The 23412-nt window shown below is 35.5% G+C and overlaps 3 protein-coding genes across 4 annotated transcripts in view; 1 reads left to right on the plus strand and 2 right to left on the minus strand.

Moving 5' to 3' along the window:
* The first annotated feature begins 397 nt into the window (after positions 1-397).
* The window catches only part of goe (gone early), a 36778-nt gene continuing 13763 nt past the window's right edge, over positions 398-23412 (plus strand). Inside the window, exons 1-3 of the mRNA XM_066283901.1 lie at positions 398-1358; positions 3212-3344; positions 3621-3779. Coding sequence (XP_066139998.1) covers positions 990-1358; positions 3212-3344; positions 3621-3779 — 661 coding nt within the window. The 5' untranslated portion in view covers positions 398-989. The remainder of the gene's footprint in view (positions 1359-3211; positions 3345-3620; positions 3780-23412) is intronic.
* LOC136340136 (uncharacterized) lies at positions 15061-18365 on the minus strand. The gene is made up of 4 exons (XM_066283952.1): positions 18183-18365; positions 17924-18126; positions 15561-15669; positions 15061-15503 (listed from the first exon to the last, which is right to left on the minus strand). The coding sequence occupies exons 1-4, from the start codon at positions 18201-18203 to the stop codon at positions 15135-15137; spliced, it is 702 nt and encodes a 233-aa protein (XP_066140049.1). The 5' UTR covers positions 18204-18365; the 3' UTR covers positions 15061-15134.
* LOC136340071 (uncharacterized) lies at positions 21362-22903 on the minus strand. 2 transcript variants are annotated; one of them, XM_066283792.1, is made up of 3 exons: positions 22752-22903; positions 22429-22696; positions 21362-22356 (listed from the first exon to the last, which is right to left on the minus strand). In XM_066283792.1, the coding sequence occupies exons 1-3, from the start codon at positions 22809-22811 to the stop codon at positions 21626-21628; spliced, it is 1059 nt and encodes a 352-aa protein (XP_066139889.1). In that variant the 5' UTR covers positions 22812-22903; the 3' UTR covers positions 21362-21625. The 2 variants fall into 2 exon arrangements, with proteins under 2 accessions (XP_066139889.1, XP_066139888.1); XM_066283791.1 differs by having other exon boundaries at positions 21362-22696.

Consider the following 23412-nt stretch of genomic DNA (forward strand, 5'->3'; position numbering starts at 1 on the left):
TATATTTTTTACTCGAAATTTCTGGTATCCTCCAATTGTAACAAATGGTCTGAAGAGAATGAGCTTGCATTGTTAAAAAATTTGAGGCGCCCTGATTGTTAGATGAGGGCAATTAATACCAAACCACTTTTGTATGAAAAGGTTTTAATTGTTATTCTTTCAGATAATAATTTGCGGCTTTTTATTTTTATAACAGAAGAGACACAAAATTATTTGATTTTCACTTTAAATTGTAAGTTATTTCTTGGTAAAGCTGCAAGAGGTATTTGTGGTTGCCTATAAGTGATGCACCTGAGCGATTTTAGAATCAATCGGGGCAATTCGGCCTCTAATCGGCGAATCCCGTTGGGTCCTCTTTCAACTGTTTTTGTTTTGTTTTTTTATAGCTTCAACTTCAAACTTCGACGGTTGACGGGAAGACTGGATCGCATATCCAGTAGCTCGTTGAGTTTTCTAACTTCCGTTGTGTTAAAGTGCTATTAAATAGGGTTTCTGAAAGCGGCAAAATTGAAATATATTCTTACCGAATTGGACTTTCCCTTAGACGTGGCCTCTCAAAAAGCCATCTCAAAGTGACCGCAATCGTTGTCGGACTGCGAATGTTGTGAGTGAAAGTTTTCGAGTTTGGGGCCGAAAAGATAATCTTTTAGGGAAGACTGAGAACGGGGCAGAACTAAGTGGTATCTCTTGTGTTATTACGGCGCTTGTATCGACAACTAAGTCGTTAGTTTATTTCATTATTTTCGTCAATTTATTTGGCTCCTACCGGCCTCTACCAGCGGACAATCAACAGGTTACTCACCTTTACACAGGTGGTTTTCAGTCTTTTACAGCCTGTCTGACCCGCATTTTTATATGGCCGAATACCTTATAAGCTCAACTCTCATGCGATTAAGGTTTAATTTCAATAAATGATCTGAGAATCTCTACTTAGATTTATCCTTCAGTACAAAAAACATGTCATAACTTCTTCTGTAATATACCCCACAATGTCCACCAAAGAGGCTCTCTCAATTGACCCTGAAACCCTAAAAAATAATGGTTCTACATTGGCTAAAAATTGCCAACTAGATGATTCCAAAGTGGATAGTACTGGTAACACTGAAATAGACCCTTGTTTAAATCAGTTGAATGATTCGAAACCAAAGAAGACCCCTCTTCATGAAAAGTGCATTTTGAACTTGCAACTCAGGACAGGTTTGTCAAGAAAATGGGTCTTGGTCTTTGGTTCTTTAGTGGCCTTATGTGCAGTTTTCATTCTTGTGATATTGGGCCTTACAGTGGCTTGGCCGAGGGTGCCCCATATTTTTGGATATGGTTTATGCCGGAACCCTGCATGTTTAAGGGCAGCCTCACAGGTAACTATAACAATGAGGATAACAATCTATTAAGTGAAAGGCTGGGATTATCCAGCTTAATAATATCACTAATTCATAATACTAAAGGTAATTTTTGACAATAACAATAGATGCAAACAGATTTATGACTATGAATGGAGCAATGAAGTTGGAAAATCAGAGTATCAGACTTAGTTGGATTAGATGTATTGTTTATTTGATTTGCCTTTAATGCAACATGTGTTAGTAAGCTCAACTAATGTTGGGAATTTATTAATGTTGCACACACAAATGTTATGACTAGGCATAATTCAATATTAAAAGTTATAATAGTGTCATTATGATGAGCTGGTTTCCCTGCTCGTATTTGCCTTGAACATAACAGCACCAGTAAAATAGAATAGGATTGAAAGTGTCCTACAGTTTTATTTAAAATAGAAACGGTTTATCTTCATAAAGTAAATATTTGGCTTTGCCTTTGGTTTCGACTAAATTTTAATAATAATCTGGAGAAGTGGCATATTTTCTCATCAAAAGCAAAATAGTATACATAAGAATTGACATGATACTTATTTCAAAGTTACACTACTTGGAAAAACTAGAGGAAAAGTTGGCGCTACAATGTAACTTTTTTCTTGTAATTATTTTCTGGGTTGGAAATCTTTAATAAGATATGTTTCTTCTGATATTTTTAACTTACTTAATTACTTAGGTGTTTCATTAAGTCTCTAATAGGTATGAGGAATAAGAAGGGTCAGTATGGGAATGTGGGAAATGGGAGAAGATATAGATTTAACGAAATTTCAGATGTAATGGGTGCAGAAAATTGTGAAATTTAAATATTAACAAAACAATATTCAAAAATATAGCGTTTATGTATTATGTTTTGATTGACCTATAAACTCCTGCAGAAAATGAATGAGTCACTAAAAATATGCCATAACTTTGAAAATCAATAACTTCCAAATTCATTATTCTTATTTTAGTCTTTCTTTACATTACTTACATTAGACTTTAGTAATTATTTCGTTTAACTTAAGCTTATGGTTTAAGACTCCCATCACGTATGTACATAGTTACATTTGAGTAAAAGTCCAGTATCATGTATATGATGTGGGTAAAATAACCATTCAGTACTTTTTTCAAAAATTTTGGGGTTTTTCTCTAGATTATTCTATCGTGTACAAAATACCGCATTTTAAATCACATACAACGCACATTTTTTCTGACATTTTGTTTTTTGGTTCACTTTAGTTTCTCTAATAACAAAGGAGTTATACACTAGACAAACCTATCTAAATTTTACCTATTAAATTCATATTATTATGATTTATTTACTGGAAGTAGGTTTTTAATCTCATTTGACATTTAACATAAATCTTGTCAAGGAATCTATTGGTTGAAGATGAAAATTTTCAATATTATTAATAATATTCCCTGTTGGAAGCAACCTAAACCTGCAATAAGTGTTAATTATTTCTATTTTGATTAGATTTTATTTTTTTTATATTTGTTAATCAAGAACCGTCACATTGAAACAAAATACCTTCTGACATTTCCATTAATGTTAAACAAAATCCAAAGTCTGTTGGCTACAAAATGATAAAATAATGAGTTAAACAAAAAAAAAGTTTAGCTAATTTCGTCCTAACTCTTTTATATAGAAAATATAAAGCTCAGTTGAAGGATATTCAGAATGGATAAGAAAACATAAATAAGTGTTAAAAATTATGAGAGTTTTATGTCTGAATTAATAATCTACTTGATAAAAACAAAAAATGAAATTCAACCACAACCCCTGATTCACGGTTGAATTCAAAATAAATATAGAGGAAAGAATGATAGTGATATGGAAAGTTTCCCATTTGCTCCAGATACAAGAAAACCTCGATCCTTTAGTGTCACCCTGCTCGAATCTTTGGCAGGCAGTCTGTTCCCAATACGACAAAACCGCCACCCCCCTTGAACGGCCCGTTTGGAATCAGAAGGAAATGTTAGTACTCAATGGTGAGTCGAGGTGCCAGTTCTTTAGGGATCGGAGTATCAAATTACTGCAATAACATAATTTTCCATTTTTTGAAATTATTTTTGAAGTGACTAACGAAATTTGACTTCGGCATGTCTCTTATGAACATTTCTAAAGAGCATATTGGTAAAAAAAATGAAGATTTTATAACTCGCTAGATACTTTCTAAATAACCAAAAATAAAATATTCGCATTTAGCCTTGTCATGCCAGGGAAATTTTGTATTTCTTAAATTTGCCACTTTGAACTTTGAATAGAACTGGAGAAAATCAGGAACGTAATTTCCACACTGGAATTACCCCTGCGTCCTGGAACAGTGACGTGGAAGATGAAGCATTTTTACGAGGCTTGTCTGGATGTTGACACCATAGCTATAGACAGGGCCAGACCGCTTACCACGATTATTTCAGAACTAGGTAAGTAATCGCTTGAGTAATTGGTTTTTTAATGTGGTTCGTATTTGGTATCATTAGTAAAGTCGATTGATTTGATTCCATTTAAGTTCTAAATTATTAATATGCGGGCAATAATTGAATATAATACAAGTGCGTATCCGATTCTTGGTTTCTATGGAAAATGGGTTTAAGTGAAAGTTGTTAACTCGCTAATTGGGCAGAAGGTACGTTAAGGTGAAGAAGTATGATTAGTTGGGAAAGTGGCGTTTTTCCTGCGTCCTTATAGATGATGGAATGGAGTATTATCGGGCGTTGGAAAATGAAAAGTTTCAAATATTATTGCTCTATATTTTTGAAGTGAAAGGAGACTTAATCGAAGTTTGTATGTACAAAAATTTAATTAAGTTAAACCTTAGAATTTTTTAAAGATTGAGTGGTGTACAGTGCTATTCATTGGTGAGACACCCTAAACCTTCGCATAAAAATAATCGTTGTAACACATGAGAAGTTTGTTCTGTGATGTGTAAAGTACAAAAATATGACTATATCAACTTTCAATAAAGTATTCGGTTACCTCTTCCTCGTCATCATTTCAGCAAAAAGACTTGTTTTATGCCTGGTTAGTGTCGATATTTGGTCTCGTTACTGCTTTCTTTTGCATTGATGTTGACTCTTGAGTTTGATGTTCATTTCGAATTAACATTAACACACTATCAATTTGGTCTTGGAGATTTTTCCAGGTTGTTTGCATCAATGCTTTGAAATGCTTTCGCTTCAAGTTACCGTTGTGAATTCTATTGACGCATTTCAAGACGTAATGTAACATTCAAATTCCATAAGTGTACTGGTAATTAAGATTTGTAGTAAGAGATATTGTAGATGAAACTTGGGTCTATAAAATTACTCAAAAGTCATTGGTGTAGGGTGTTTCCTGTGGTAAATAAGAATTTGCAAAAAAATATAATATTGAAAGTTTCCTAGGTTCGCTTTTCTTTATTGTTTTAGAATCGCCTGTTGAACTTCTCTACTTACTCTCGAATTAAACAGGAACAATTAAATATTGCAGAAGCTCGGGGTCTATAAGACTGCCCTAAAGCCATTAGCTTAGGTGGTTTCAAATGGTAATTTGCCCCTTTATAGGCTTGTTTAATCTCAAATGAAGTGGAAAAAATAAATATTATGGACGAAACTTAGACCTGAAATGCTGCGGCAATGTCATTGGCAGAGGCTGTCTCTAATGCGGCCTTTAACGTAATAAAAAAAAAATTCAAACCTTAGAACAGAAAAATGTTGTGTGGAAGAAGATACAGCGTAAAAAACGTATAGAAAGTCAAAAATGGAGGTACTAATAATAAATTACATTACGTGTTGTACTTATCCGGTTATTGTATCTTGTCAATCAATCTTAAGGTTTAAGGCAACATTAAAACAGCCTTGCACTTGGTAAACTGCGGGAATTTCGGCCTTGAGGAACGCCTTAACTTTGGTCGAAACGTCGGTAATATACCAGCTCTAAGTAAATGTTAACCGAGAAGTTTGATTTACCGCGATGCCATTTACGTTAGTCTTATTAAAAAAAAAAAATCAAAATATGAAGTCATATGAATTCTTTTGCACATTCCTCACTTTTTTCGATTGAGCAACCTCGCTTTTGGAGATTTTGAGTAGCGGTGATTGTTCGGAATTGCTGTTCTATGGCTTCTTTTTTTCCTAAATGGAGAACGCGCAATCACACGGTCTCATGTCTGGTCGTTCGGCGGTCTAAGAGTATGATTTTCGTTTAAGGTGCGGAAGGTTCCAAGTGCACATCCCTGACGAAGTCTTGTAAGATTAAATTTCTTTTTACGGTTTCAACTTGCAGAAACGAACTGATTTCCGTTTCAGGTAGATTGTTTTCTGTCCCGAATCTTGTTTTAATAATAAACGAATTACCTAATGCATTTTAGACTTTAGCCTCAAACACCGTGAGGCTCCCTCATAAGCCCGCATTATTTCTAAACCAGACTACGCCGATTAATATTTAGGAGTAATTAGCTCCTTGATAATAAAACTGCAAATTGGACTATACAGGGTGTCCTCGAATTACGTGGCCAAAATAATACCGCAGATTGTTTGAGTGAAAATAAGTCGATTTAACTAAACTTCCCTCAGTCCAAAAGTTGATAATTATGGAGCTACAGGGTGTTAAAGTTGAAAAAAAAATCACATTTTCTTTAATATCTTTCGATTTCTTTGAGTTAATTTCACGAAATTTCATATTTGAGGGTGTTTTAGGATACGAAATTCAAATTTATTAACGATTTAGTTGTTTCTTCTAGGGGGCGCCACAAGCGACCATTAGGACACATTTAAATCTCTGTAACTTTTTCGTGCCACGGTGTATATTATTTTGGTATTTAAAAACCTTTTTCCCTACCTTTTATACTTAGAAAAGGTATACTTTATTGACGTCGCTAGAAGCAACGGTTTTGGAGAAAAACGCATAATTCTAATGCGCTGCATATTTGCGTTGGCGCTTTTAAGTAAATAACTCAGTTGGCTATGTTTTTAATTGACATTTTAACACTTGAATTTGTTTCTCAAATGTCAGTTTTTTTATTTAGCCCTCAGTTTTTCTTGTCAGTTTCGCTTCTTGTTCCTGTAAATATCCAAAAGTATGGCCAATAAATTCACTTATTCTGAAATGGTGGATATGCTGTTAGTTTATGGACTTTGCCGTTGTAATAGTCAAAATAATATCTGATTTTGAAAACTTATTGTTATACCTTTACTAATAATTATTTTTGAAAAACTTAATTTTTTTTAACGGAAAATAATTTTAAGGTAATTTGCATGCATCATCAGGCTTAGATGCATTTTTCTCCAAAACCGTTGCTTCTAGCGACGTCAATAAAGTATACCTTTTCTAAGTATAAAAGGTAGGGAAAAAGGTTTTTAAATACCAAAATAATATACACCGTGGCACGAAAAAGTTACAGAGATTTAAATGTGTCCTAATGGTCGCTTGTGGCGTCCCCTAGAAGAAACAACTAAATCGTTAATAAATTTGAATTTCGTATCCTAAAACACCCTCAAATATGAAATTTCGTGAAATTAACTCAAAGAAATCGAAAGATATTAAAGAAAATGTGATTTTTTTTTCAACTTTAACACCCTGTAGCTCCATAATTATCAACTTTTGGACTGAGGGAAGTTTAGTTAAATCGACTTATTTTCACTCAAACAATCTGCGGTATTATTTTGGCCACGTAATTCGAGGACACCCTGTATATTGTTTTATATCTAATTGTCACAGAATCTGGTGGTGTCACACTAAAAAATTAAACAAGTAAATCTGATATGATACGAAACCATCCATCCACTTTTCAAATTAACACGACCCTTTGCGATTTTTGCCCAAACATTCACGTTATTTTATTTTATCCCTCCAACTTCCAACATTAAGACAACTCTGCCCTCGACACGATCGACTGCGCTCACGCAGTTCTGCGCCCCCGATCGTGCATCCTTCCACCCCTATTTCGTATGGACGTTTCAGCGCCAAATCGCGAAGGTCTGAAAGCTTTAAGGGTGAAATTGTTGCCGGGGGTTGCGACCGGTGCTCGGTTTAGGCCCATGCGCGACGCTGCTATCCTGATCCTTCGCAAAAACAGGGGGTGGAAATGTTTCCTCGGAATATTACGTCACCGATCTTCAATGTAATAACCAGCTGTACGCTTAGTGAATATCACTTAAATAACAAAACTCAACATTATTTATTCAACTTGTCTTGCCAAATGTTCAACTTGGCGCAATTGGACACGTGTTGTATGTGTATTTGGATGGTAAAAGTTTACATTTAACATTTTTGGTTACTTACTGCTGAATCGTATCAGTTGTTTCTGTGGGTCTGCCGCAGAAAAGGGAGAAGTTGGAAAAATCTACAGGACTCTACTGGAGACAAATACGTGTAGTGGGTTCATCAAGTGAGAACAAATGTAAAAGGGCCTTTCTTCGACCTTGTAATCCTGGCAGAAAAACGTAGAGTATTATTACTTTTTGCGTGTGCGCCAATGTGCCGTGCCGTGTTATGAAACTTGTATTTTAATACAGGCACTCTTTAACGTCTCGGCTTAGAAAGCATCTGCTGGCCCGCGTGACAATAAATTATAATTTAATAATACATAAACTGTCTCTAACGATAATGGCATTTTAAGAATAAATTAATTGGAAATCGGACATTCTTATACTGACTTTCACCCGCCGATGGCACCGCGCTCGGTTTTACCCGCATCATTCTCATTGCCGTTAACAGGCTCTATGTTACTCCCAATATTCCTGTTCTCTTGTCCCGATGTTCTCCCACTTAGAGCCTGTTTAGCCCTAAATTTGGGGCCTTAGTCAAGAAAAGAGTCTAAAAATCGTCGTTTGTGTTTAATATACCAAAGGCGAGGAGAAGCTCTTAGAGAGCGTCTGAAGCTCGATTCCCCTCAGGAGAGCTGCTTTGAGCATATTTTTGATCAGGACCGCAGAGGCCGCGGTCGGGAAAAAATCCCTTCTTTCTAAAACCACCCCGGAGAACTTAGAGCGTCAGGGAATCCCTATTTAGAAAGTCCAACTAGCAGGGGGTTAGAAGTGGGCTTGTGCTAAATAGGTCGATCGTTTCTCTTTATTAGAACGCAAACTTCTTTTGAAGGCAGTGGAAATACGGCATGATGGCCGACACGCCTCACCTCTCACGAAGGATCCTTTCTTCCTCGTGGGATAAGTAAAAAGTAATTTAGGCCAGTTTTACGAATATTTTCGATAATTTCATATTTTTGCACGTAGTCCGCAATTCCATGGCGAATCATGTAAATGAATAAAGAAAGATCTTTTAGTCACTCTCAGAATCGGTTAGCTGATCCGCTAAATGGTATTTAGAGAATAAAAGGCAAACCGTAATGTAATTTTGTTCTTAACGCTGTTGTGGTGAATGTCCTCTACTTAACTGTTGATTGAAAACTAGTCCTTAATGGAATTAATTTAACATGCTCAAAGAGAGCGTTGCCTATTGTTCACTTTCGTTTAGGAATTAAGGAATGTAGGTTTTTCTCAAGCTTACAAGCGATAATGTATTGTCTGAAGTTTTACACCGTAGATGTTTAGGGTACTCTTGCGTACACTGTTGTTAAGTGAAGACTTCTCAGATAATTGTCTTACGGAAATAGTTATTTACGTGTATAGGGCTGAAACAAGAAGATCGCGTCTCTGGCCGAAGTGTGAGGCCCTAGGGGGGAATTTTTAATCGGTCAAAGTCGTAATAGTTCTTTCGGTCCGTGGTACGTACAATTATTATTACTTTACAGTCCGTTGGCAAGAGCGTCGGGCGTTATTGCAACCTTACGGCCCGGCGCCGCTAGTGACGAACTGTAAACATAATACTACGCCCCCTGGTTGTAAACTAATTGATTTCGTAACGGAAATTAAAATATGTAAACGAATAGTTTCGATCCATTTGTGCATAAAATAATAATGTTTCCTCGAGTTGTCTTAATTGTCCACATCAACTCGTGTGGCAATGACGCATAGACGACGGCCGAATGCAATTGACCTATCACGTCATAGATTCGCGTGATTGTAACGCTAATCATACCTGTCTAAGTCATATACAGTGGATCACAAAAATATTCGGACAGCAAATTTAATTAATTATATTAGGGGTACAAATAAGTTTCCGCCGTTTAACAAAGCATGGTCCCACCAGAAGGTTATGCTGAAATTGCTAGATGTAAATCTTACTATCGCAAGTTTGATCAACTAGTAACAACATAACCTAGAAGTATTAGTGGTTTCGTATCAGCATCACATTTTTTTTTCTTGCAAAAATGTCAAGTTTTGTGCCGAATAAGCGTCATTTGCGGGAACTTTTGATTTACTTCTTTAATGTGAAGAAATCTGCAGCTGAGGCGCATCGATTGCTTGTAGAAGCATATGGTGAGGCTGCTTTGAGTGAGAGAAGTTGTCGTGAGTGGTTTCACAAGTTTAAAAACGGTGAGTTTAACGTGGAAGACAAAGGACGCAGTGGAAGGCCGAAAACGTACGAAGATACGGAATTGGAAGTGTTATTGGAGGAAGATTCGTCTCAAACACAAAAAGAACTTGCACTTACATTAGAAGTGACGCAACAAGCAATTTCACATCGTTTAAAAATGTTGGGAATTATTCAAAAACAAGGGAATTGGGTTCCTTATGAACTGAAACCCAGAGACGTCGAACGCCGATTTTGCATGAGTGAAATGCTGCTTGCCAGGCATAAAACAAAGGGTTTTTTGCATCGTGTAGTCACTGGGGATGAAAAATGGATCCATTATGATAACCCAAAGAAGAAGAAATCATGGGGTCCACCTGGCCATGTTTCAACATCAGTAGCCAAATCAAATATTCATGGAAAAAAACTAATGTTGTGTATTTGGTGGGATCAACTTGGTGTTGTATATTATGAGTTGCTCAAATCGAGCGAAACTATTACTGGAACTCTCTACCGAACACAATTAATGAGATTGAGCCGAGCACTCAAGGAAAAACGCGCTCATTACTACTCTAGACATGACAAGATTATTCTCCTACATGATAATGCTCGTCCGCATGTTGCGGCACCGGTTAAAACCTATTTGGAAACACTTAATTGGGAAGTCCTACCCCACCCGCCATATTCACCAGACCTTGCCCCATCCGACTACCACTTGTTTCGATCAATGGCACACGGTCTGTCTGAGCAGCGCTTTACATCATATGAAGATACCAAAAATTGGGTCGATTCATGGATAGCTTCAAAAGATGAAGAGTTTTTTCGCCGTGGTATCCGAATGCTGCCAGAAAGATGGGAAAAAGTAGTGGCCGTTGATGGGCAATACTTTGAATAAAACGTAATATCCCGTTCTTTCACAATTAATTCCAATTTTTTTATAGAAAACGGCGGAAACTTATTTGTACCCCTAATACTTACCGTTTTAAATGGATGTTTAAAAGAATTAGACAAAAAATATTCAATAATGAATTTCTAAGATATTTTTCCTACCACAAAATGACCTTAATTTTCAAATAAAGCCATCGAAATCGAAAGAAAATTATGAAATTAGAAAATTATCGCATATTTTTAATATCACAAAGATATTCAGACGCTGTTTACCTGGTTGCAAGGCAATAGTTTCTTTACTGTTATCTAATACATTTTTATATCATGAATCACTTTCGTACACATCCATATAGTATGCTATCGAAGTGCAATTTATTATCATCTGAAAAATGGGTCGTATCGCAAATAAGAACATTAGTTTCGAAATTAGACAGTTAGTGATTTTCAATTATGAAAAAGGTTATTCATACCAAAAAATAGGTGCTATGGTAAATCTAGATCAAAGCTCGGTAGGAGACATAATATCGAAGTATAAAAATGAAGATCGAATTATGCCATTGAAGCAATCAGGCCGTCCACGAATTCTTAACGAACAAGATTACCGACTTATTATGCGCAAAGTGAGAGAAAATCCTAAAATGAGTGCCCTTAAGTTGCAAATAGAAACGGAAAAATTTCATGAAAAAAAAGTGTCAACGGAGACCATTCGAAGATGTATTCGTGATCATGGTTTTCATGGTCGTGTAGCCAGGAAAAAGCCCTGGTTAAGTAAGAAAAATCAAAAAGTTAGATTTGAATTTGCCATTGAACACATTTCTAAGGATGAGGACTTCTGGAATAACGTTATTTTTTGCGATGAATCTAAATTTAATATTTTCGGATCGGATGGTAGGCAAATGGTCTGGAGAAAAGCAAATACTGAGCTAAATAACAACAATTTATGTCCCACGATTGAACACGGAGGAGGTTCTGTAATGGTTTGGGTGTGTACATCATCGCAAGGTGTGGGCGAATTAGTTTTTATTGAGGGAATGGATAAGATATATTACCTTAACTTATTAAAGCAAAATCTTTAAAAAAAAGTGCTGAAAAAATGGAATTACTGGATCGGTTTAAATTTTATCAAGACAATGATCCTAAGCACAGTGCTCGAATAGTGAAACAATGGTTGTTGTATAATTGTCCAAATGTGATAAAAACACCACCGCAATCTCCGGATCTCAACCCTATTAAGAATGTGTGGCATCAATTAGACGTTCAAATTCGACAACATCAGATTACAAATAAAGAAACATTAAAAAGAGTATTAACTGAAGAATGGCTTAAAATTGATACACAATTTATAAAAAAATCAATTTCTTCTATGCCATGCCGATTGCAAAGGGTTCGGAACCAAAATGGAGGTCATACGAAATATTAATTTTTAGAATAATTGCAACAATTACCGTTTTTTGTCATGTTTAAATCGGTGTCCGAATATTTTTGTGATTTGATAAAAATGTTATTTAAACAGATTTGTTATTATTTATCTTGTTGTATATGTTTTTTTTGTTTATGAATTTATTAAATATTAGTATGTAAGATTGAATCTATTTATTGGCAATTAAATTTTTCTTTCCCGTTCAGTACACAGTCTATTAAATCCTATAATAAACGAATTCTAGTAGGTGTCCGAATATTTTTGTGATCCACTGTAGTTCAGTTAAGTCTAATGTAAAAATTTGTTATTCTGAGTGTTACAAAAAAATGGGGCCGTTTCCGTCAACCAGAGATTCCTCAAACATAAAAATACGGCTGTTGGAATTTCTATTACTTTCATTTTAGAGTTTCTCGTTTCCATAGAAAACGATTTGAATATTTTCAAACTAATTGCCACATTCAATGTTCTCTTGTCAATCTGCGTATTGTCTGCTTATCTATTCCTCACGGAAAATTTCAATTTATGCATTATTATTATTTCTATCGCTGGGCCAAATTGTGATTGTGCGGACAAGTTTAACGTTATCATATTATCTTTCATATCAAATTTTATCAATGTACCATTGAATAAATAAGCACAGTTCACGTTAAAAATTCTTACCTTACGTTATCGATACTCGTGTATTGATTTTTCGATAAGGGTATTGTGCTTTTACTGACATAATATATATGTTTTTGATGAACTTTAGTCGCCCTTGAGCTATAAAAAGTTTCATTCCTTTTCACATAGGTTGGAATCAGGTAACGATGCGATACTACAACTATAGTATAAGCGGCTAGATGGCTTAACATATCTCACACAAAATTTGGTAGTACCTTTTCAAAATATCGCTCGAACCGTTCAATTTTTATTTTCAATTGTATATTTTCGACACAAAATCAACATATACAAGGCCATAATCGTAACACTTATTTTCATATACAGGGTTTTCCATAGTTAAGGCTACATAACGGAACTATCCATTCTTTATCGAACAATATTGAGCTTTAACCGAATTTCCTTATATCCAGAAGTTGAACATAACCAAACTACATTGTGAACAAGTTAAATATTATTTTTAGACTATTTAAATAAAGTTCGGAACAAAACTGATACGTGGCTGAAATTCAATATTCGTGATTTTCTTAGGGTGGGAAATTAAAATATTATTCAAATTTTGATGTAAATTGCAGAGGGCGGTGTCGCCGATTTTCCTCGTGTTCAAAACTTTCTTCTGCTCCGGTATATTCTTAAACTGATATTAAATGATCCCATTTAATTGCTTCAACTTCCTACCAGAAATTTTACTGATTGGTGATTTTATTATTGCCTCGTTAACAACGGTTCACATTTTGAGCGTCCATTAACCCATTTCAGTGTTTTTGGTACAGTTGCATAGCAAGTTGAATTCCGCTTTGCGGGATGTACCACTCGACTAGGGGTACTATTTGAAATATTGCATTGAGGGTAGCTGGGGTGGAGAGAGCGATTGATACCATTTTCTCTAATATCAAACTAAACTTTCCCCTATATATTTAAACAAAGGCTTTTTTCATTATTGAAATTTTTTCTCCTACTCGAGAGATATTCCGGATAGTTCGTATTGAAATGAACACCCTGTATACGAATATGCACATACACCCAATGTCAAGTTTTTTTTGTTTGCTGCTTCGCGAATGATAAATAACTGAGTTATATGCATGAATCGTTATTTAGCCTCAAAACTTATGGCTGAATTTAGATTAATTGAGTTGTATTATTAGATTTTGCTGAATTTACATGTAAATTGGCAATAATCTCAATTATATTAATCAAAATAATTTGTATCAATACTTAGAAAGTTTTGTAATTATTACTAAATAAAAGTTCATGTTGGCACGTTTTTAAACAGAAATGCTTGTTACTGTCTAGAACATAAGTGGTATTGACCATAAAGACGTCTTGGTAGCAGAACATGTATATGCAGATATTGTTCTTCCCTATTACTCAGTAGGCTACAGAATTCGGGGTATACAGTGTGTTGCAAAATGTTGTTCAAGATATGCCTAGAGAAGGTTCAGCACCCAAAAACACAAAAGGAGATTATTCGTCACTCAAGTCGAAGTTAGGGTGTTACTTAGTCCAGATTTGGGGTGCGTACTGTTCTGAAGGATATAGACAATATGATATTCCGGTAACAGTTGAAAATATACTGATGAGAATTGTTTGAGGACATAACATTTTGGGAAAAATAAGTGAGAGCCTGCATGAAATGTTCTTCAATGAGCAACTTTCAACAATTAGATAATCAGCACCCTCTAAGGCGTCATATTATGTTTATCCTAGAGTAGTGTGTTTGCTCCACTTCTGCACTAAATAATTCATAGTCTATAGGAGCATTAAAACATATTGACAGCTCTTTAAACACAATCATAATATCTGTAACGAACCATTTTTGAACCTGTCTATAGAATTGTTTTTCCCATTTTTGTATGTACCGTCTCTCCCAGAATATTTTGAACAAAATTTTTGAACGCCTTGTACTTTAGCTGTAAGTTCTGGATTTGAGTTACTTTTACAGACTCATCCAGCACCACTAAAATCTATAATTTTCCATTATTTTTATGGTTATTTTTTTATCTCAAAAGTTGCTTAACTCACTTTCGCTTGAACACTCGGAACATCATACTTTCTCAATTTAGGTCTTGAAGTTTTGTAAAAATATACAGTGTTTATTTAAAATCGTCGGTAACCTCAGACTTTTCGAAATTTTCCAATAATATCCCGGTCAAAATATGGTTTAAAGCCGGTGTTCCTTTATTTTCGTAATCAACATGAAACAATGTTGCTTTAGTCCTGTGTTAACATTAGAAGCCCCATCGAGCTTAAGTGGTCCGCATCGAAAGCTATTTCTGGAAAGCTTTCAAAATCATCGAGATATGATCCATTTGGTTTTCGATTTCTTATAAATAAACTACCATTAATAATAAGCTACACATATAAGTTTCTATTTCTAGATTGAAGTATATTCTATAAGGCAAAAAAAACTATGTTATATTATTTATTTGAGCACTCCGGCTGCTGGTCTGTCATAGCGATAGCCCTGATTTAGAGATTTGACTGAGCTGTCAACCACCATTGAGTCGCTATTTCCGTCTTCATGTTGTGGCCCTAAAGCGATCTCCTGTCGCTGCTGCTTCCCGCGATACTTTATAAAGTAGACCTCAGGCCTATCTAAGGGGGCCGGAGCTACTTGACTGGCCTTCACTTCCGAAGGTTCATCAGGCCTCTTCACCAACACGTAAACGAGGGTTTTTTCCTGGTGGAGTTCTTGCTGTGGTTGGGCCACGTACTGAGCAGTCGGATACGAAGGCACCTTCACGAAGATGATTTTGTAGTGTTTTCTGGTAGTAACTAGAGGTTGCCGAAGCTGCAATTTAACGGTGTCTAGTAGTAGGACTTCAATTAATTGAGGGGTACCTGGTACCTTCTGGGGTAATTCCTCAGGATCGGGAGGTGGTACATGCACGTAAATGTGCTTTTGCACGCTTACCAACGGTTCGGATTGGCTTTTTAGGCTTGAGAAGTCGTAGGTTCTACAAAATTTACATTCTGCCAAGTGATTTAATAGAGAATGAGAAAATAAGTTTAGCTTGTTGAGGCTAAGGTCAGTTTAGTTAATAGCTAACAATTGAAATGTTCTAGACATTCAGTCCGAATTAGCACAAAGTAACTGAACTTTGTTCACGATTTTGAAAAGATCTTAACCCTAGTCCGGTTTATGGCTCCTACTACAGGATAGTCGTTTTAATGGATGATACCATTTTTTACTTCCCCAACCTCTTGTGGTGCGCCATGGACCGACTATTGTAGTCACCTAAATTGGTCTGATCACGTTATTTTATAGAACTCAACTCAAATTGGTCCCAACATAATAATTAACATTCATCAGAAATAACCTTTGTATAAATGTATCTTTTTTTTTTTAATTAACAACTAATATTAAACAAAGTAAGTCTATGTGAGATCAGAAGTAAACCGGCAACATTTTTGGAGTAATCTCAAGTAATCTGCTCCGAACTCACTGACATTTTTTTGAGTAATTAGAAGTTACTTGAATTAATGTCATCGATATTCACGAAGTAGCTAATCAAAAACTGACCACTTAATTTTTTAATATACAATCAAAAATGATCTGTAGAAAGTTTTTGTGATAGATGACCATAAGAAAACTGAACTGACCTAATAGAATTCAATTAATCAGTAATCAAGACTATCCTTAACTAAACACCAACATTTTCATCGTAACGGGGAGTATCTTAAGTCAAATAAAAACTATTTTTGTAACCTGAATTGATGTATAAAAGTATTAGCTGTATAAATTAATTCTCGGCCCTTAGATAAAATTGGTTAAAACACTTCTCTATATTTACAATTTTTTCTAACTGTATAGTCCGTTTTGAAGCGCCATCTGTGAGCTATCAAACCACTTAATTTGATTAATCTAACCACGAAGAACGTTATAAATGTCGTCTGACAAGCAGCGCTTAAGGCACTCTTGTTTTTTCACTTTTCAACTTTAAAAAAATACTGCAGAAGCGCAAGACATGATTTGTTCAGCCTTGGGAGAGAATGCTGTATCTTATAGTACGTGTAAAAAATGGTTTCAAAAGTTTCGGAATGGAAATTTTGATCTTGAAGACGAAATACGCCCCGGTCAACCAGAAAAGGTTAACGATGAAGAGTTGGAGAACTTACTCAATGAAAATCCCTGTCAATCACAAAAAGAGCTTGCTGATGCACTCGGAATGACTCAACCAGCTATTTGGATACGTTTGAAAAAATTCGGAAAGATACAAAAGGAAGGTCACTGGATACCTCATGATCTTAGCTCAGAAAACAAAAATCAGCGCTGTGAAATTGCAATGAGTCTACTGATGCGATTGAGAAAAAAATACTTTTTAAGTAAAATTATTACTGGAGATGAAAAATGGATATTGTATGACAATCCTAAGAGAAAAAAATCGTGGGTTTATCCGGGAGAACCATCAGCAAGTACTGCAAAACCAAACATCCACGGAAAAAAAATTGTTATAGAGTATTTGGTGGGATTCCAAAGGTGTAATTTACTATGAGACACTTGAACCAAGAGAAACTATTACTGCTAACCGTTATCAAGACCAATTAATAAAATTGAGGTATGCTATTGAGGAAAAAAGACCTACCTTAATGGTAGTGGAACAAGGCAAGTCATTTTGTTGCACGACAACGCGCAACCACATACGGCAAAAGACACCATTGACATTTATCTCCGCGTTGGGCTGGGAAGTTCTCCCTCATGCGACGTATTCATCAGATCTTGCACCTTTTGATTATTACCTTTTTCGAGCATTACAACATCACCTGGTTGATACACACTTTCAATGTCTCGAAGAAGTCTACCAAACAATGGAAGATTTTATCCAATCAAAATCACTATCTTTCTTCCGAGACGGGATTCGAAAATTAGCTCATAAATGGCAGAAATGCATTGAAACTAAGGGCAATTATTTTGATGATTAAATTGTAATTCTTTTTTTTATAAATAAAAATGTAAATTGTTTAAAAAAGGCCGTGAATTAATTTATACACCTGATAGTTGTGGCAACCAGAAATGAACTCAATAAAGGGTTTGTAATAATTATAAATAACTTGAAAGAATTTCTTGTAGTAATTTGAGGTGAACACAACCAACTTATTCATATGTGCAACCGCTTTTGAGCTTTTTCAGATTCTGATTTACCGGTTAAACGTTCAATAAAGTAAAAATATGTTTCCATGGTGTGCAAATATTCTACGGTGTCAACTAACCTGGATGGGATGCTTTGCCCCAATATAGGAGTTCGCAGTATCGGCGTCCCATACGAAGTAGCTGGAATCACGTTGTTGTAAGTTTGGACTCCAGGGAGGTAACTTTGGCTCACTTGTGCGGTTGGTATTGAAGGTCTCACAGGAGGTTGGTAGTAATAAGGGAGGGTGGCTTCTGGTCGACCACGCGCCCACCCTAAAACACACTGTAGCACAAAAAATTATAACAATCTTCAAAATTTTCTTAGTTACTTTTACATACAAAGAGCAGAAAAGACCTCATAGTATCGACAATAAGTCTTCACTAGGATAATTTATTTCTGCAGGGTTATATATATTGGGCAAAAGTTTGGAGTGAAAGCCCAAATTTCCAGTAAAACAAATATTGTAAACTGAAGTTGGGTAAATTGTTGCGTTTTGAATCATCGAAGATGTTTTTACAGCAATTCCTGTTTATTTAGTCGATGTTAACTTTGGCCCTGTATACCCACGTAATGCGTGACATTAGGATCTTAAAGAGTAAATAGTAACACCAGGGCGGGATCCATGATCGTATTACCAATCGTTAAGACAGTTTTAAGAATTTTCCAGTACGGTCCTGTAATTAATTTCCTTACATAAACATGTGTTTACAACTCTCAATAATAGTTTATCGAGGCTTTCAACGATTTCCAAAGTCGTAGCAACAAATATGTTTTGCAACAAAGAAAAACTAAAAAAGAGAGAAATCATCAGGAAAATTATGCCGGAAGCTTCACTTACTTAAGCGATTTAACGTGTTTTGGTAGACGCAAAGAGTGTCATCCGAGTGTTGTGGGAAAAATCGGAAAATGAAGTTTTTTTAATCCAAATAATAAACTAATGCTCTATAAAGCATAAATCAACGTGAATATTATTAATTTAGTGTTAAAATATTATAAGAAACACACAAAAGTATATTGGTTCAAGCCCAGTATTTTCAGCGCATCGTTTTTTTATTATTTTACATTGTTGTAATTTTTGTCTCGTATAAAGTGCATTTCGTGAAATTTTGGTTCCATTACAAATAAATTGTAAGGATTGCTAATGTGTATTATTAAGCAATGAGTGTATATGATTTTCATCTATATCTTGAGATTAAAAAAAAAAAAAAACTACTTTGTATTGTGATTTTTTACATAAACAATTAATTCATTGACATACATTTTTTCTAGGTTACGGATTTTTTTCAAACATTAAATAATAGCGACTCCTATTTTAAATTGTTAATTAAGGAACGGCTTCGTTCAAATAAAAAAAAAATAGAAACACTTTATTTTCTAATATGTTATGCAAACAATATGTGATGAGTGAACTGAAAAACCAATTAAGTTGTTCATTTTGCTGAATGTGTCTCCAGTGTTTTCATTTTAGACCAAAAGATTTTAAAAATGTCTTTGGTTACTTATTATTTGAAAAACTCTTTCACGTCTCTTAATTTATAAATTAAGTTTGACCTGATTAATAAAATCAAGTTCTTCATTTTTCGAATATACAGGGTATTTCTTAAGTATGGTACATAACTTCGGGAGCGTATTCTACAGCTAAGATAAAGGTAATTTTGTTATATAAACTATATCCCAAAAATGCTTCGTTGCGGATATACAGGGTGTGAAAATTTTATTGTCTGAAATTTAATGTTTCACTCACAGATAAATAAACGGTGTTGGTGACTAGTAAAATGTCGACAATTTCGCTACCAAACAGGTAAGTACTTAACAAAAAAAAATTCATGTCTGTATACCAGTATTTCTTCTCTTAAGAATAATAAAAAAGACTGAAAAAATTTAGCTTCAATGTTTTTTATTTATTTACTCGAAAACGGTGCGTCCTATGAAAAAAAGTTAAGAGACCTTTTTATCTTCCAAATCGAACACATAATTAAAAAAGGAACAAAATATTGGAAAATAATTACATTTTTCCTTTAAAATATCCAGCAATTATCCTGCCCGTACGCCAATGGTTACACAGCAGCCACTGTTTTAGCATAAAATACGCACCGTTGCTAACTCTCAAATCTTGCAAAATTTCATTAAAAGGTCTCAAGTAGTTTCGGAAATATTTAAAAAATTGTAATTTTTTAAAGAAATTTTCACACTCTATATTTCCGCAACGAAGCATTTTTGGGATATAGTTTATATAACAAAATTACCTTTATTTTAGCTGTAGAATACGCTCCTGAAGTTATGTACCGTACTTAGGAAACACCCTGTATATCTATTGCTCAGTTTATAACTTCTTAAAATCCAAAGTTCCTGTACCTCAAGTTTTGCTTGGCTAAAAACATTTGGCGACTTTTTAAAATTGTGCCTCCTAACAGGAAAACCTTGTTTTATGTGCTTTTTGTTTGTTCTTCAAATGTCTAATAGAAATTCAAAAAATTTTGTCCCACAACTAGACCAGCAGAAAAGGTGCGTAACGATTACACATTAAAAAAAATGAGTAGGCATTATTTGTTTTTTGCTATGTTTCCCGTTATCGAAATTGGACCTGATACGCCTTGATTTGGTAGAAATCAAAAATTTTTATCGTAGATCTAAATTAGTGGTGGAACATATCATTAGGTGTTATAAATCAATTATCAAGATTTGGTAGCTTAGAAAACTTTGTAATTTCTAAAAATCAGAGCAGGAAGTACGTTTTTGGCAATTAAAATTGCAAGCCAGGCAGGTCGGTTGTTGCACATCCAAAAAAGTGGCGTTGAAAATGAATTTTGAATTTAAATTGTTAAAAAAAATTCTTCTGGTACTTTGAAAATCAAATGTGAATCGTCTTTGTTTTAGCGGCAGTCTAAATAGTTATTTTTCTGTCTTTTCCTTGCTTGTCTCAATGTTCACTGAATAATCATTTCTCTTATTCTACTTAATAAGTAGTGCCGCAATTTGTCCATTTTAGTTACTTACAAAAATTTTTAATTCGTATTTACAATTTTTTTTTTCAAAAATTTGAAGGAGAAATTTTCAAAATACATCCTTGTAGTATCCAGTTGATTGGAGGATGAACGCTGGCATAACTGTGGACCTCAACGCTTAGAAAACTAAAAATAGTGAAATCTTAAGCCTTCTGAAAATGAGAACCATTGTACTACCTTTAGGCTTGAAAAATTAGCTGTAGACGCCTCTGGTTTTTATACATTAAAATTGCTATTTTTTTTTAATATGCCTAAGATTTGGTAGAACTATATTTTTTAAATTCTTGGACTATTGTTGCTTACCATCTGATTGAAAAGAATGGAAATGTTCGATTTGCTATTTTCAATACAGAGTTCAAATTATTCCGTCTATTCAAAAATATTCTTTTTCGTCAATAAAATAAAAGTCTTTTTCAGTATTTTTCAGACCTCTTCTGCATGCGTTTGGTTTATGAAAATGCCAAATATTAGACAAGTTTCATAAGAATTTCGAGCTAATATTCAAATCAAAGTTTTCAAAATATAAAAAAATATTTATTCATTATAAATTAAACCTTAACATTAATTTTTGTCACCGTATCACATTACAAGACTAATCCATAATTAATAAATGACCCTAAATCCTCTAATATGGCATAATGGTATATTTAGTGCGATAGTGCGAATCTTAAGTTATACGAAATCCTACCTGTGTAATGATAAATGATATCACGGGAGATAAATGTCTTTTTGCCAGCCACTATTTAAATTACGACATCACTTTCACTTCTCGACCGTCAGTACGGCCCTGGAACGTGCCCTGGAGGCCCGTAAGATGTACTCAGCCCCCCGGAATTTGCCGAGGAGCCGGAAATGAACGAACTACTCGAACTGGATCCATGCGATGAGGTGAAGGAGGTAAGTCCACCGCTTACCCCTGAAACTGAACCCGCCAGGGCGGAACTGCTGTCGTCAATAAGTCCTGCTCCACCCAATGAGGATCCAGCAAGGCTTCCTGAATGATCCTTTTGAGTCTTGTAGCGAATAAAGTATACTTCTGGTTTGCTGGGTTGCGTGGGCACAGGTGTAGGGATGGTCAATTCTGGCGCTTCCTCGGGTTTCTTTACCAACACGTACACCAAGGTCTTCTCCTCGTTTTGCTGCTGTACGGGAATGGCTGGAACAGTGGGAGTGGGTGGCGATGGGGCCTTAATGAATATAATTTTGTAATGTTTCTGAGCGGGAGCCACGGGGATAATTCGTTGCGGTTGCAAATCTTCAGGCTCTGGAGGAGGTACGTGCACATAGATGTGCTTTTGTACCAGAGTGGAGCCGCCTCCTAAGGCTGATCCTGAGGAGAAACCACCCGTGAAGGAGCTGCTTGATCCACTGAAGGATCCAAAGTTTCCTCCTTGCACCAATGAAGTTGATCCGCCATGGAGAAGTCCGGAGGAGCTTCCTTGCAGAAGTGAAGATGATCCTCCGTGGATAAGCCCAGAAGAAGTTCCGTGTAGGAGCGACGACGATCCTCCATGAAGAAGTGACGACGATCCTCCATGAAGAAGCGACGACGATCCTCCATGAAGAAGCGATGAAGAACCTCCATGAAGAAGCGATGAAGAACCTCCATGGAGAAGTGGGGAAGGTCCTCCTGAGAGACCAAGAGTGCCGCTTCCCGAAGTGGTAAGACTGATCTGATTGATATCAGTGCCATGACTGCTGCCGGAGGTTCCAATGTTGATGCTACTAATCCCGTGGGAGCCTCCAATGCTGGGTCCAGGTAATGATAGGGTAGGTCCTGCAGGTACAGGATAGCTGTATCCTGCCTCAGGACGGGCCTGCGAAAGGGCTACAGCAGACAGCATTATCTGAAATGTAAGAGTTGTAAAAATTGATCGAATCGGGGATTTTTGCGGCTGTTACCACTAAGGCGATCATGTTAGTCGGTAACGCGGTTACCGTTAAACCGGAAGTTTTGGTCATTCTGGTTTGTCCTAGCTGGTTTTATATTGAGAAGGGTGCCCCTCTTTAACCGACTGATGATACGCACCCAAATAATCGAGAGCGAATCGCGTAAGTTTTCTTTCTTTACCTTGCCTTCGTACGATTCAAATAACCCAAAAAATCGGCACTGTTCCGGTTTTCTTCCCTCCTCTTAACTGTGGCAAAAAATGCACCCATTGTCAAGTATTTGTCATTCTGCTTCATTTTATTGAACAAATATTTGCGTGCGGTTAACAAAGAAATCAGTTATGTGAGGTGACTCTTTTGCATTATTTTTTTTGGAGAAATTTCGGACGACATCTCTTCTTTCACCTTTTGGCCTGCGGATACGCCCGTCCTCAGTATTCGCCGGATCTATATTATTGGTATCGAAAGTGGTCGAGGCCTACGATTGCACGTCGAGGCCAGAACAAATATATATATATATATAAGTTAATATATCTATGTACATATATATACTTATATATATATATATATATGTACATGTATGGATAGTTTTATTGTGACTGGATTATCATTGGTTGTTTATAATTCTTAATTACAGTCAATAGAATTAAAATCTGATTGTCAAGACGGCCAG

This window comes from Euwallacea fornicatus, chromosome 7 (genome assembly GCF_040115645.1).
Source record: "Euwallacea fornicatus isolate EFF26 chromosome 7, ASM4011564v1, whole genome shotgun sequence".
NCBI lineage: Eukaryota > Metazoa > Arthropoda > Insecta > Coleoptera > Curculionidae > Euwallacea > Euwallacea fornicatus.